Below are 14,685 nucleotides of genomic sequence, written 5' to 3' on the forward strand. Positions count from 1 at the left end.
GTTGTTGTAAGCTAGGCTGTTGCTGCTGCTCCTAACTTCAGCCTGGCTACCAACATCCAAGCCACTCTCCGCCGCAATTCCCACAAGCTGCAATATGTTAATAATATACGGTATTTGCATTGATAACGCTATTCGTAAATATGTGTATATACAGAATGATACCTGAGTTGGAAAGAACATGAACTTCTCTCTTTTTGCTGCTAGGTGCATACGATGGTGTCCAATCACCACTACAATAAAGCCGTGGATTTCCCCATTGATTTCTATGAGCAGCTGTAATTTCCGCCCTGGGGGAGATTTAAAAATAAAAACGGTTTCCCTAGCCATGGCATGCAGTAAGATGTATCACTGTGATTCGGATCTGTATACTGTATCCCATAACCCGAAGGAGCTAAGTCACGTGCCCAAAGGAGAACTGACTGGGTGGAAAAGTGACAGAATCCCGTTCCCGACGTTAACATCCATGAGACTTCCAAAATCGGCATGACCTCTCGCATCTCCTGATAAATTACACACTGCCCTTAATCACGGTGCTGGATTATTTAAAAGAAACTGGGATATAACGCAAAATTGAACCAGTTTTTAACCTGTTGATGGCTGCAATCATCCTTATTAGCTCCGAGATGGAAATCAAAAGGATTTGCCCTCAGTCCAGTCCCTCAAGGACTATGTAAATCGGTGTCTATAATAGGATTATTACAGGTGATCCATATGTCACATACAGCGAGGGTATTTTATTTCATGTGTGTATTTCAGATAGCTAAAAAGAGACACTGCCTGTAGAAGGAATTTGCAGAGTAGCAGCTGTGGTTTTTGCAGCAAAACAGAAGTATCATGGTTGCTTAAAGACTCACAGCTTAATTGTTGCATAAGCTTTCATGGACTCAGTATGAGTTTGTCACATTGGGCATATGACAAAGTGGACTTGAGTCCCCGTTAGAAACCTTATGCCATAATAAATTTGTTAGTCTTTAAGCAACCACAAGGTTTTGTTTTACTGAAAAACAAATAATATTGGAAAGAAGAGTGATTGTGGGCGTTTCTATATCTTCTTCCAGAGGGGTAACAGTGTTAGTCTGTTGCAGCAAAAAGAACAGTGTCCTATGACACCTAAATGACTAGCAGATTTATTATAGCATAAGCTGGCATCTGATGAAGTGGACTCTTGCCTGTGAAAGCTTATTCTATAACAAGCCTTAGACTTCAAGATACCACAAGGGTTTTTGTTGTGCTATATTATATTATGCTGGTGGGTCATTTGTATTAAGGGGAAAAGAAAATAACACAGACTAGGAAATGGCTATACCAAAACAGAATCCTGTGGTTTGTTACTTTCCATTTACTGGGCAAAAGCAGGTTAACTGTATAATGACAACAGTGCTTATTTTTCTTTCATCCCATCAAGTTCCATTTCTGAGCAGTAGTACTTAAGAGACAGTTGAGAACCAGAATAGTCTAGTGGTTAAAGCAGCAGCCCTTGGAGATGTTGATGGTAGACAGAGACTCAGAAATCCAAGGTTGGTATTGCACTGAAATGTGTTGATTATATATAAAGTTTAAACATAAAATACCACCTTGATATTTCTATCTTGTATTGGGCCCAATTCCTGCTGATATATGGAGTGTTCATAACTTGGTAACACAGAACTCACCTTCACACAGCAGAGACAGGCCCATTCACAATATATAAAACAAGTTGCCTACTTACATTTATTTATTTTTAAAAAGGAATTTCAAAATTCAGCTATTTGAAAGATAGTGTAGGTGCACTTGGCAGGGAAGTTGCACATATCTCAATCTGATCCAGGGCCCAGCTCAGGAAACTGTTTTTAATGGCAGAGTTCTGCCTAGCAAATGTGGATAAAAGGGAAAGTGCTTTTGATACAAGCAGAATGAGTTTAGGGAGAAATTCTTCTAGGTCAGAACTACAACTTCCAGCTGTGCAAAAATGCTCCAATCCTACTCTTCTTAAAAAAGAATCACTAATGCTTCAGCAATCAAGATACTTGTTTATTTTTATTTTTGTACATATGTCAACTTGTACAATTAAGCTGCTTTTATAAGTAGTAAATTATGGTGCTGATGACCCTGAATGACAAAAGGGTTGTTTTGATGTTCTCTAATAATCACCATCAGTATTGTCTCCATTCTTCACCATATACTTTTCCCATTTTTAAAATTATGGTGATTATTAATCTCATAAAAACCCAAGTATCTCTTGGTCATCAGGCATAGTGATCAACAGAAGGTATAAAGCAACATATAGTAGCCTAGGTTAGGCCTCCCCCTTGATCTTCCTACAAAGTTGCAGGTACTGAAGGAATCAAGCACCTTACTTTAATCAGTTTAGCCCAGCCCTGTCAGGCATTTCCCTTCTCTTTTCTTACCCTGAGTTGTTGAAGGCACAAGCTTCCCCTTCTGCTTTCTCTGGGTCACTACAGCAGCAGCCTACTATGGATTAGGGTTGCCAGGTTCTTGGCCTGAGACTGATCCTGTATCTTTAGGAGAAGAGAAAGTCAGCCAAGTGCAGGTGTTCTTGCAACACTGTAATGGGAAGGTGGAATTCTCCCTCCCCGCTGCACAACTTTGAAAGATACAGAAGACCTCTTGGAGGCCGGGCCTGATACAGGATCAGTCTCAGGCCATGTACCTGGCAATCCTACTGTGGATACACAGCAGGTTGCTACCACAGGGAGGGAGAAGGATGAGGCCCTGTAAGCTGCCTCTCAGGTGCACAGCAGGCAGGGACCCCCTAGGCAAGGGTTTACTTCTCCAGTCTACTTTCCCCCATACCACTCATCAAATGATAGTCATTTTGTTAGATATGCACAAAACTGAACATACATGGCTAGCCACGATAACATTTTTGCCATTTTCATCCTAGTTGGCTAAAATATTTGATAATTTCTCTAATAAAACATCAGGACCCCTCTCCCCATCTCTGATTTTTTACATATCCACTTTCCAAATTTAGCAAAGTATAAGAGAGATTCACACCTGGATGTTCAATCTGGGAAGGACTCAATCTGTTTTCCAATATATCTACTGTTGCCCACTCTATTGCCTTACAATAACTTTTTAAATATATAATCATGCCTTTAGGGCAAAATATACCCATTTTGTTCAATAGCACTCAGACCAGACGTACTTATATAATGTTATTTGAGCAAGATGGATTTTCTGTCAATCCCTGAAAAGTATCAGAGAACAGCAAAGACCCTCATGTTGAACAATCCATCTTACAATGTAGCTGGTACCAATGCCTACACATCACAATTAGTACCACATGCTTCCAGGAGCAATTTTTGTACTTTTGCAGATGGAAAAGCTACATTGGAACTGGTTATTCAAAATTGGTTTCACAGTGAGGATTTTTTTTTTTAGTTGGATCTTAGCTTTCCTGCTGGTCTATACAGCAGCATTAAGTATTCAGAGGTTGAGGAGAAGGTCCGATCACATAGTGGTAGTGCATATGCTTTGCATGCAAAAGATCCCAGGTTCAATTCCTGATATCTCCACTCAAAAGGAACAGGGGCACTAAGGCTAAGAAGACCTGCACTTGAAATCTTGGAGAGCCACTGCCAGTTGGAGTAGATACCACTGAGGCTGATGGCTTGACTCAAGGCATGTTTATAAGAAGTCTCTGTCCTTTAAAGATGGATGCTATATTACTAGCTGTCCAGATTACTAGGGATGCTGAAAGAAATTGACTGTCAGAGCACCATCTTCTTGGTGGAAGTTGACATTTTCGCTTTGGGCATGTTGGAATTTGTAATCTTATCCTCAGTAGTAATGGACGCTTAGATGTGGAGCACCTTTCCTATTGCAACACATTATGTTGCTGGGTTCTTAGGAGGCAGGAGCAACAAAGATGGCCATTCAGTGAGTGCTCTTGAGTCTTTTGCAAGTGCTCAAACTAAGCACTCACAACAGCAAGGGATCTCACAAAAGCAAGACATCCTGTAGACAACTGGTTGGGCACTATGAGAACAGAATGCTGGACCAGATGGGCATTTGATTTGATCCTGCAGGGCTGTTTTGATGTTCAAGACCATTTTCAGGTTAAATGTTGGAGTCTCTCTGCTTTTCTGTTAGCCAAATAATAACCTATGAACCTCATTACCTTAGGATAACAAAGCACTGTGTAAAGAAGCACTTGACTGGTTTATCGCAAAAGATGCTACCAATCATTTTCAGTGGGTGATATCCACTTTCATATTTTGAGAACAGTTTTTTTTCTGTTCACTCTTCACCCTTCAGATGATCCTGTATGTTTCTCTGTCATGCCTCTTCCAAGTATCACTTTTCTAAATGAAAAGCCTCACCAGTCTAAAGTGCGATTCCATTCCCATAATCATTTAAGCCATTCTGCTGTATCTTTCAAAGATGTTTAGGGAAAAATTATACTTGCATAGATTTTCTTCTTACCACTATTTTATCTTCACAACAATTTTGTGAGAAAGGTTAGGCTGAGAGATAAGTGACTGCCAAGAGTCATCCAGTGATCTTCATGGCTGAGTGGGGATTTGAACCTGGGTCTCCTCAGTCCTACTCTAACCATTGCACCACACTAGCTTTCAATACTTCATACAATATTGTAAATGTTGATGAACATGAACAGCAGATTTATATGGCAATAAGATAAACTGCTGTTTTATTTTCACCCCCTTGTCCTAATAATTCCTAACACTGAATATGTCCCTTTTTGTTGTTGCCACACATCTGCTGTCCTGAGATTTCTTGCCTTGGAAATGATACACATTAATGAGGTCTAATTACCTATGAAAAATTAAAATGTTTATTTGTGCCCTTGTGTAGGTCTGTGATTATGCACTCATACAAAAATGCATGTTTATAGACCTTAAGCCTGTGAAAACAGGATGGAAAATGTGTGGCCAATGTCTGGTGAAATCTTAAAATGGGGTAGGGAGTGGAGGGGCCAAGCAAGACTTCCAGTAATCAGAATGTATGGCTTCAGTACCCTGCATTCAAACAGTGTCCCTCCTCTTGGCCACCACAAGCAGAATAAATTATGCAAAAAGATACACATTTGCTACTTTGCATAATTTACCTAAGTTGCAGAATTCATCTTTGTGTAGTGCAGAATCTTGAAAGAATCATGGTTTACACCCAGACTGGACTATAGTTTTCTTGACCGATGGAATCTCTTTTCCCAAAATGTGCTTGCATTGCTTTAATAGCATCTATGCAGCCTGTGGGTAATTGTCTCTCCTAATGGTCACATATACTTTTTTTTTTAAACTACCACTCATTTTGAGCCCTATCCCCATTCAACTGATAAATATGGCTGACGTATTTGGAAGGCATGATTCCTTGCTGCCCACTATGTTGCTGCTGCCATCTTACTTCTTTTTCCCCTACTGTCCTGATCTTGCCCAACAAAATTTCAGTCGCCCAAATGTGAAATTCAGCAGAGCAGGAGCAGCAGGAGTGATACAAATGACAACAATTGCATAACAGACTCTGGCTATAAAACATGGAGTTCTTTCCTTCAGGAGTCATGAGGTACTGGCATTTTCTGGCTGTCTTCAGTCCTTCCAAGGACTGCAGCTTTTCTTCCTCTGGGCACTTTTCAAGACTCATTCCTAGAGCAGAAGTAATATTTTTCCTAGCATGTGCTTGAGAATAGATACAGCATAATTTCTCATCTCCAAAACAGGAAGAGCAACAATGACCCTTCACAGTTTCATCTGAAGGATCTGAGAGATAAGACGACTGTCCATTCACTTGTATAACAAAGGTATAAATGAATAATCACAAGTAGTACTCCCACTATCCTCACCAACTGGTTTCCCCATCACTTGGGTTATTGGATCATCCAGGAGGTAAATACTCCAGAATCACGTATTCATCTCCTCTCTTCACTAGAAAGCACACTTTCTTGACATGAAGGATACTGAAGAGCAGAGAAGCCTGGGTTCGTTTCCTCATAGGAAAAAATATTGGGTGGTGGTGGTTAGGGATGTGCTAGAATTCTGCCCAATTTGGAGTTGGTACCAAATTTTCCATTAATTTGCTTTTTCTCTGTGGATTGGATTTTTAGGTTGCAATTTTCTGCTGCTATTTTTGAATTTTTTTAATTGCCTCTAAAATGTCAATATTAAGAATGAGAATTTTATCGACATTTGCTTTAAAATCATCAATATTAATATCAATTTTTTTGTGAGGGGAAAAATAGATTGGTAAAAGTAGCAGTTGAAGTCAAAGAATGAACTTGAATTGATACCAACCTGTTAGGTTGACGGAATGCTTTCAAAACTGGCACTAGCCAATGGGTCCCATCCCTAATGGTGGCTGGGATGAGGAATTTAACTCAAATGTCATGTGGAAATCCCAAAATTTGAAATTCAGAATGTTAGTGTTTGTTTTAAGTCTAGTTTTTAAGGCTGGGTTCCGACTTGTGTGTGTGAGAAGGGTCTCTATGGGGAATGGGATGCTGTTAAAATACAGATGAGAAGATTTGGGTTCTAATCACAAAATCGTTCTTGACAATCAAGATCAAATGTTTTTTCCCTTCCCCTGTCCACCACCCCACCCCAGTTGGGCAACACTTAAGAACAGAAGGCCAAAACCACCGAGAGAGAAGACTAGCCTTTTCTACCTTAATTTCTCACTGTATTAGCCAGTGTACAAAGGAAGCCCTGCATTTCCCATCGCAGGAAGCATGTCCCGGATGCCAGCCCGAGATCATTCTATGGAACATCCTCAAATGCAGATGCCATGGTCAGCAACATCTGGGGGCTACTTCTTACTTCCCTTCTGCCTCCCACCTGCCCTGATCAGCTTGTCTGGAGGAGTGGATGATCGGCAGGTACTGTTATGATATAGTTTGCTATCATATTCTCGAAGTTCCCGGGGCGTCAACAGTTCTTGGCAGACATTCCATGACCAGGAGTACGTGGAGAAGGTCTGGTAGAAGCTGGGGTTCCCAGTCTCCAGTCCAATCTCTGCCCCACGCACTCTCCGCCAGAGTTTCAGTGACTTGTTGCGCTCCCGGACGGCAATTGCCGTCCGGTAGGCATCTGTTGCTTTCTTCACCTAAAGAGGAGAGACAGAGGTTGTAAGTGTGACGTTAAACTGTCAGAGCAGTTATGACTAATGACAAGGAAAATTGTATACAGACTAGAATTTAATATGTCATGTGCAGGCATTCTTCTCTCCATATGAGTAACATGCGCTAGCCCCACCCCACCACTGCATCCCTTCTAACTCCACCCCCAAACTGTCCATACTTTGGGGGAAGGTCTGAATAAAGGGAGCCTGCCAAATACACCTAGGCTGTCCCCACATGCAGCTCACTAAAATGAATGGGAAAAGTTAGTCACAACTCAACTTAAGCCCCATTGATTTCAGTGGGACCTGGGCTGCAATCCCATTCACAGTTTCCTGAAGATTAAGTTCCATTGCACTCAGAGGGGTTATTTCTCTGTAATGTGGGGATTGCACTGTGTGTACATGTAACTTATCCTGGACCCAGCCTATTGAATGGTGTCAGCCCCTAACAGCTTACTTCTTGTCGGATCTCGTCCAGGTTGTCAAAAGTCAAACGCCGCCGTCTTCGTGTCAATTGTGGTGTAAGTGTGAGGGAGGGTCTGGGGTCTTTGGAGGGTTTAGGCTGTATAACAAAAAAAAAAGAAACGAAAAAGAAAAACATCAGGCAGAAAACAACAGCTTAATCGTCAAGCCTTACAAGAATCGTGGCACAAGACGTGGTGGCACATTTTTCCCCATTTGGGAAAATGTACATGTCAACATAGTAGTGCTCAGCAAAAACTCTGATTCTGAATGATAGAGACTGAGATCTGCTATGTCCTAGTTGAGTGTATTTTACAGTAAAAAAAAAAGTCACCAGGATCTGTTTCACTTTCTCTAAAGTTGGAACAATCTAGATCTGTGAAATGAGGCTTGAGTTTGGGAAACTGTTGCAAAATGTTGGGGGTGAGGGAGGTCAGGCATAAGGACCTGTGAAGCCAGTCAAAGGCTCCCAAGTTACACAAGAAACAACCCAAGCCTTGTTGTTTTCGATTTCCAGGTTTTCAGTATCATGTTTTTGTACAGGCATACCCCGCTTAACGTCGCTTCACTTAACGTCACCTCGCTATAACGTACATGCTCCATATGCCTGTATTTCTCCAGAAACGCAGCGCAGCAGGAGAGGCTCTAGCACGTGGGGGTGGAAATAGACGCGATCGTGCCACCGCAAATCAGCTGGGAGGTGCGACTGCGATCAGCTGGGAGGCGCAGCAGCGCAGCAGCAGAGGCTCTAGAGCGCGGGGGCGGAAATAGACGTGATCGTGCCACCGCAAAACAGCTGGGAGCCACGATCGTGATCAGCTGAGAGGCACGGCAGCGCAGCAGCAGAGGCTTTAGCGTGGGGCTTTGAGGCTCCGCATGAAGGAGAGGTAAAAAAAGTTTTAAAAGGTAGTGTTTCACTTTAAGGACACTTTCGGTTTACATACTCGCTCTAGTCCCATTGAGTACGTTAATGCAAGGTATTACTGTGTAAGAAAAGGGATTAGGCATAGAAACTTCTTATTGTCTGGACTCTTAAAGTAAATATTTCAAATGAATAAACCTGAAGTCTGGCCCCTAGAAGACTGTCTGAGAGAACATGACACATTTCTCTTGCTGATGCTAAGCAGGTCTGGCCCTGACACTGCTTGTGAGCCAGCTGGGAGCCATGCTAAGATATTTGGGGAAATAGCTACATGTAATAAACAAGTGGGAAAGGGGGTGCTTTCTCCTTTTCAGAGGCAACATATCCCCCACTTCCCTGAATGCTTAATTTCTTGGGAAGGAAGATACCAGGGCTCACCAAGGATGCGTACTACACACTAACCGATTTGCTACACAAAAATGTAGCTTTTCTCAATCCAGAATTATTGGTGCTTGTCCTCAATATGCTGCTTTCGATCTAGAAATTTTCAGTTTTAGATCCTGCTGTCCACAACGGTGAGTGTGGTTACTTGATATGCATTTGAAAATCCTCCCCTTTATTAGGGTATCTGCATGTTTTCCTCCCAGCACATGCCCCAGGTGAATGAAGAAGGAAGTGGCGATTGTGATCTTGATATACGCCTACCCACATCATCATTGGGCAGATGTGGATACAGTTTCTCAAGATGCGTTTTTCAGGGGCAAAACATGTACAATACATCTAGATTGTGTGTGGACTACAAAGAAAAATTCTGCTCAGTCTCCATTGATTCTAGAATAAAATGTTGTGCATACACAGCCCAAGCCTCTCTGCCAACACTATCTCTGACATGGAAATCTCTACCCTGCAGTCCCTGAAGGGGACTATCTCTAGTTGTACAGTAGCTAGGGATGGAAAAAGCTGTCAATTTTAGTTCTCTCAGTTTCTCATTTTTCCAATCTTAAATTCAGTTCTCCACATTTCTGCAGCAATTTGCGTTTGTGTTTTTTTTAAAAAAAACTCATGAAAATACTCCAGCATTTTATTGCAAATTTGTCCCAATACACGCATTTTTGTAGGCAGTTTTGACTAACTTACACATTTTTACAAGACATTTCTCATATTTTAACATATTATATATTCCTTTTTATGCACACTTTCCCCTATTATATGCATGTTGTAAACATTTTTTTTTTTGGTTACCAAATTGTATTGCAAAATTTGAATAAGTGCACATTTCAAAGGATCACTGTGTTTGGGTTCTCATATTGTTTTGAAAAATGTGAATTTGATAGATTCGGCTTGAAATGTGAACTAAATTGAAATTCTGACACATCCCTAACAGTAGCTGAGTGAATATCTATGTTATATAGCTGAATGCTATAAAATTGACGAGGTTGATCAAAACATACAATCAACTGACAATAAGAGATGTTCGCTTCATGTCTGGGAATATCTCTCTTCAGTTTTTGCAATGTAATATCCATCAGAATTTGAGAAGGTGAGACCCTGAGAGCTAATGAGACAAGGATAGAGAACAGTGTGAATTGGCTTGGGGTGCAGTTGCTCATTTTTGGGAACCTGATGCAGGAGTAGTGACTTTATGTAGGAATGCATTTGCCTCCATAACACTCTGCTTGATATCTGTAAATAAATCAAATATTATAAAGGTGCCATAGGTCTCCAGTGCAGTATATAACAGGGTTACATTGTGACATGGAAAATTGATGCTAGGTCTCAGTCTGGCACAAATGAAGTTCTACTCTCACCTCTTGGTTTAGCCACCTTTTGTTATGGAAGAAGTGGTCCTCAAAAGATGAGATGGGTTCCATCTTCCTCTGCTGCTCCAGCTTGGGAATATCCTTCCTTGGCTTTCCTTTCATTGGGCCATCTTGGTTGGGAATCAAAGGAAAGATGGGCACCTGCGAATAGGGGCTGTCTGAAGGGGCAATGCTTCCTGGCAGAACGGGAAAACAACAAGGAATTAGATGTTGGGAAAGTGTGTGCCTGAGGAAACAAGCCAGGTCTGGATTGGGCAGAAAGGCCAACATGACATGAGTTTGGAAAAGGTGAGGGGAAGTAGCTAGGTCTCCTGCTCCATCAATCAATTCTGCCCTTTTCCCCTTGGTGACTCTTGTGCCCAGAAATGCCTTTGCAGAGAACACCTCCATGGGGCCACCTCTCTTACACCAAATCCCTCCTCAAAACCCATCTTTTCTATGGAACCTATAGCACCAACCCTCTAGTCCAATATACTGCTGTAACCAAATATGTAGGACCAAACTGTACACCTATTCTTCCAGTAACCATATTATAGACTGTAAGCCCCTTGGGGCATAGACTTGTCCTCATTTATGTTGTAAAGTGTTGTGCACATAGATCAGGGGAGAGGAAATGCTTTGGCTCAGTGGGCCAGGTTCCTTATCTAACCCCACCTATGGGCCAGGTTTGACAGATGGGTTGTCTTGCCCACCTATCAAAGTCCAAAGTACCTGACAGTTAGCTTGTTCTTGAGCACTTGAGAACTACAGCACAAGCAGCTTTGCTGGTCCTGTAGGACCAAGTAGTTTACATTGAAACCACTGCTAAAATGAAGGGGAAAAACTCAATTTTAGCAGTGGTTTCAATGCAAACCACTTAGTGCAACTGGAGCAAGGTACACCTTGCTCCAGCAAAGGAACAGCTGGGAGGTCACTTTAAGCTCCCAGTTGTTCCTTTGTAGCAGAGTTGGTACCTGCCCCACACTTGACATCACATATGATGTCAGGTATGGGGCAGGTGGCCATGGTTTAGGGAAAACCACCTGGTGGGCCAAGTTTCGCCAATGGACTGGAGGTTCCCCATCCCTGACACAGAAGCTGCTACACATAAATCAACAACAGTGCATTGCCCCAGTCCAGATAACCATGTGCCAGCTATGACATGAGTGATGCAAATATGCACATGATGGTAAACACAGAATGTGGTTTCTGTCAAAATAATGGCTTCTCATGGCTCACCAAAAAACTAGTTTTCACTAGAAAAACCAGAGCAGCATTGGCAGTTGTCAGCCCAGCACTTTATGGCCATTACTTCCAATTTCCCAGTTCATAGCCCATCCTTGCTCTTAGTGGCTTCTTTTATCAGCTATGATGCACTGACTGCCCAGTACCCAGGCAGTTTTCACCTTGGAGGTGTTCAACATATGACTGCAGCTCTTTGTCTTTCATGACGCAGATGCGAGCAGCACCAGCAAAGGCAGACATGGAGGTCGATTGGGATTTTTTCAGACTTCGTTTCTTGCGATGGCCCTTGCCCTCAGTAATGCTATCGGAACGCCAAGCTCTCTTGCCCGTAGACTCCAGGAACTTTTGCCGGTAGTAGCTAGATAGAAGGCAAAGGAGCAGCACCAAGACAAAAGGTTACAGAACAAGAGAGTAAAGGCGTCTTCAGCCAAGGGATGGGTGAGAAATTAGATTCAGTTCACATTTACAAATGATTATATCAAATTTGCACAACTGCATACAATATTGCTTGTATAGTAATCACAACAGCATACAAAATATATTAGCAGAAATTTTCACTAAAATATTGGAGAATTTTCATGAGGATTTTAAAAATATTGCTGAAGTGTGGAGAACCAAATTTAAGACTGGAAACATGAGAAACATAAATGAAATTGATAGATCCTTCCATCCCTACTTCAACTACAGCTTATACTCATCAATCCATTAGTTTTATTACTTAACCAACATTATGAACAAGAGGAGAAGCTAGCAAAACAGAGGAGAAACTATGTGAGAGAGATGTCGGCCTCTGCAATCCAGAAAAGGATGATGGGGCTCTGGCTTATTCTAGAAATGGGAGGAGGAGCATTGCAATTTCATTTTTCTTTCTTTCTTGGTAATCTTATGCTGCTGGCTCAGAGCTGATGACACCTTTTCACTCCACCCCTCCCCTTGACTCCTCTGCCGCATGGGGCTAGGGGATGGACTGACTGATTGGGTGGAGCGCTCAGATCACACAGAGTGGCTCCTCACTCTCCTTCCTGCCATTTTTAAAAAAACTTGCTTCCTTTTTCTTTAAAAATAAAACACTATTGGCACTTTTGTGCTTAATCAATAGACATAATAAAAATCAAGCACTATTGAACAATCACTTCAACGTTTGTACCCGTGGCACATTTGCATACGAGAGAAACTGCAGCCATGCACACACTGTAGCCTGTTCTGCTGGCTTCTTTCAAGCCTAATGTTAGCGGGAGGATGAGTGGGGTGGGGGCGGCTCCTGCAGGTGCCTGTGCACCTCCAGGCATGACATCACTGATCCCCAATCTAAACCTTAAGTTGCCACTGCTTAGTAGAATAAATGGGTTCCATTTTGAACTATGGCTTATTGTCAGTGTTGTGCATGGAGGGGGGTAAGTGAGTTATGGGTCTTAGATGCTCCCGTTTCCCACAGGACATCTGGGCATTGCTCCCAGGTGGTGTTATTTATTTATAAACCATCACCAATATACATCGCGTGGCACTTTACAAAGTAATGCAAGCCACAGATAGGTCCCTGCCCGATGGAGGTGGTAATTGAAAATTTGATAGTGAAGTGCTTAATTAATGAAGGGTTATTAAGTAACACTGTTTTCAGTCCCAACAGGCCTTTACTTTTTAATAGGTCTTGCAAAAAGACAATGATGGGTCTTTATAACTTTAGTTGTTTTTTGTAATGTTTTAAAAACTATTTTTAGCTGTTTTCATGGTGTGTTTGCACATCACCAAGATATATGTAAAAGGTGATTCATATACATTTTCAGGGTTTCCTCTTTCTCACCTGACAATATTCACAGTGGTTTTTCTTGGCAGCATCGATGACTCCACCAGCTTTGACAACAGCTCGAAGAACAAGATCCCTCGGGCATCTACAGTCTCTACGTCACTTTTCTTGGGGGCTGAGAGAAATGATGGTGCAGAGTGATCAGAGAAGCTCCCACTATCTCACCCTCATCAAGTCATGGCTAGAACTACAGAGGTAGCAGTCTTAATGCCCATCTCACCACCATTTGTCAATGACATCATGCCTTCATAGCACGTTCGCTTTCTGTAGCTACCGGCATTTCCCACAGGATCCCCAAGATGCTATAACTGCAAAATCCATACAGAGAGTAGGGATCAGTCTCCCTGACAACAGAGCTTGTTTCTTCTCACCTACAGCCTGGATGAAGCGCTTGCTGTCTGTGATTATGTTAAGGAAGTCTGTGAAATTCACCTTTCCATCTCCTACAGGACAAAGAAAAGATGCTGATGAGGCAGCCTGACAGAATCAACCACAACAATGCCTTACTCTTAATATTGGTTGTGACCAGGCAACCTTGTCACTCTCAGATCCCAATTCATTCACCAGCATACTGTAGCTCAGTTCTGGGCATGTCACAGTGCTGTGGTTTTGCCACTCTTCTCCATCAAAATAACAGTAGACTATCTCACCTAATCTCCTGTTTCCGACAGTAACCAGCCAGCTACTTCTTGGAAGCCCACAAGCAATGAAGGCCTTCCTCTGTCCCTAGAGACATATTGCTTCGGAACATGGAGGCTCAACATAATTACCATGCTTAACAGCCATTTATAAAACTGTTAACCGCTTGGGACACAGGTATCATAAGGAATATCTTCTCCCATGTTAACCTGTGTGTGTGCATTGAGATTATCTGCCATTGCCCAACCATCAGAAGTGAGGTGGGTGGCAACCAAGGGAAGGGTGTTTTTGGCTCTGGCACCCCACTGGTGTACCTCAAGGACATTTGCCAGTTATACTGTAGCGTACCTTGTTGTCACATAGGTGCCAGGTAAAAACTCATTTATCGCCAAATATTTTAGATTGTGCTGTTTATTTATTTGCCCTCAGTACTCTGCTGAGTATGCTGTGCTATTTTAAATTCATTTCTGGATTGCTACTTATTTTATTTTATTTTGTAACATCATACACTGCCTTGATGTTTTTAAAAAATATTTACATTAAAAAACAGAACAACATGTAGCGCATCATTTTCAAAATCCAAATGTAGATGGAGAACAATCTTAGGGAGCAATCCAAACCCAAGATCTACTGGGGTAAGGGGGGTTGGAACTGGCAGATCTGTGGCTGAGATCCCCCATCTCAGCTCAGTCAAAGCTGGGGTAAGTTCTGAAAAAGGGGCATTCTGGAGATGTGGTGGGGCCAGGCCACCAGGCCAGAGGAGACTTATCCCTATTCTAGCTCAGTCACATCACCTAGCA

General features: G+C 42.1%; 1 protein-coding gene across 2 annotated transcripts in view; it reads right to left on the reverse strand.

Moving 5' to 3' along the window:
- Window positions 1-2,054: 2,054 nt before the first annotated feature.
- Window positions 2,055-14,685, reverse strand: part of EFCAB3 (EF-hand calcium binding domain 3) — a 78,426-nt gene continuing 65,795 nt past the window's right edge. For both annotated transcript variants that reach the window (XM_061590902.1, XM_061590901.1), the window contains 6 exons: window positions 13,618-13,689; window positions 13,244-13,361; window positions 11,604-11,800; window positions 10,207-10,394; window positions 7,532-7,636; window positions 2,055-7,059 (listed from right to left, as the gene is read on the reverse strand). In XM_061590902.1, the coding sequence (XP_061446886.1) occupies window positions 6,763-7,059; window positions 7,532-7,636; window positions 10,207-10,394; window positions 11,604-11,800; window positions 13,244-13,361; window positions 13,618-13,689 (977 nt within the window). In that variant the 3' untranslated portion in view covers window positions 2,055-6,762. The remainder of the gene's footprint in view (window positions 7,060-7,531; window positions 7,637-10,206; window positions 10,395-11,603; window positions 11,801-13,243; window positions 13,362-13,617; window positions 13,690-14,685) is intronic.

Source organism: Rhineura floridana, chromosome 11, assembly GCF_030035675.1.
Source record: "Rhineura floridana isolate rRhiFlo1 chromosome 11, rRhiFlo1.hap2, whole genome shotgun sequence".
NCBI lineage: Eukaryota > Metazoa > Chordata > Lepidosauria > Squamata > Rhineuridae > Rhineura > Rhineura floridana.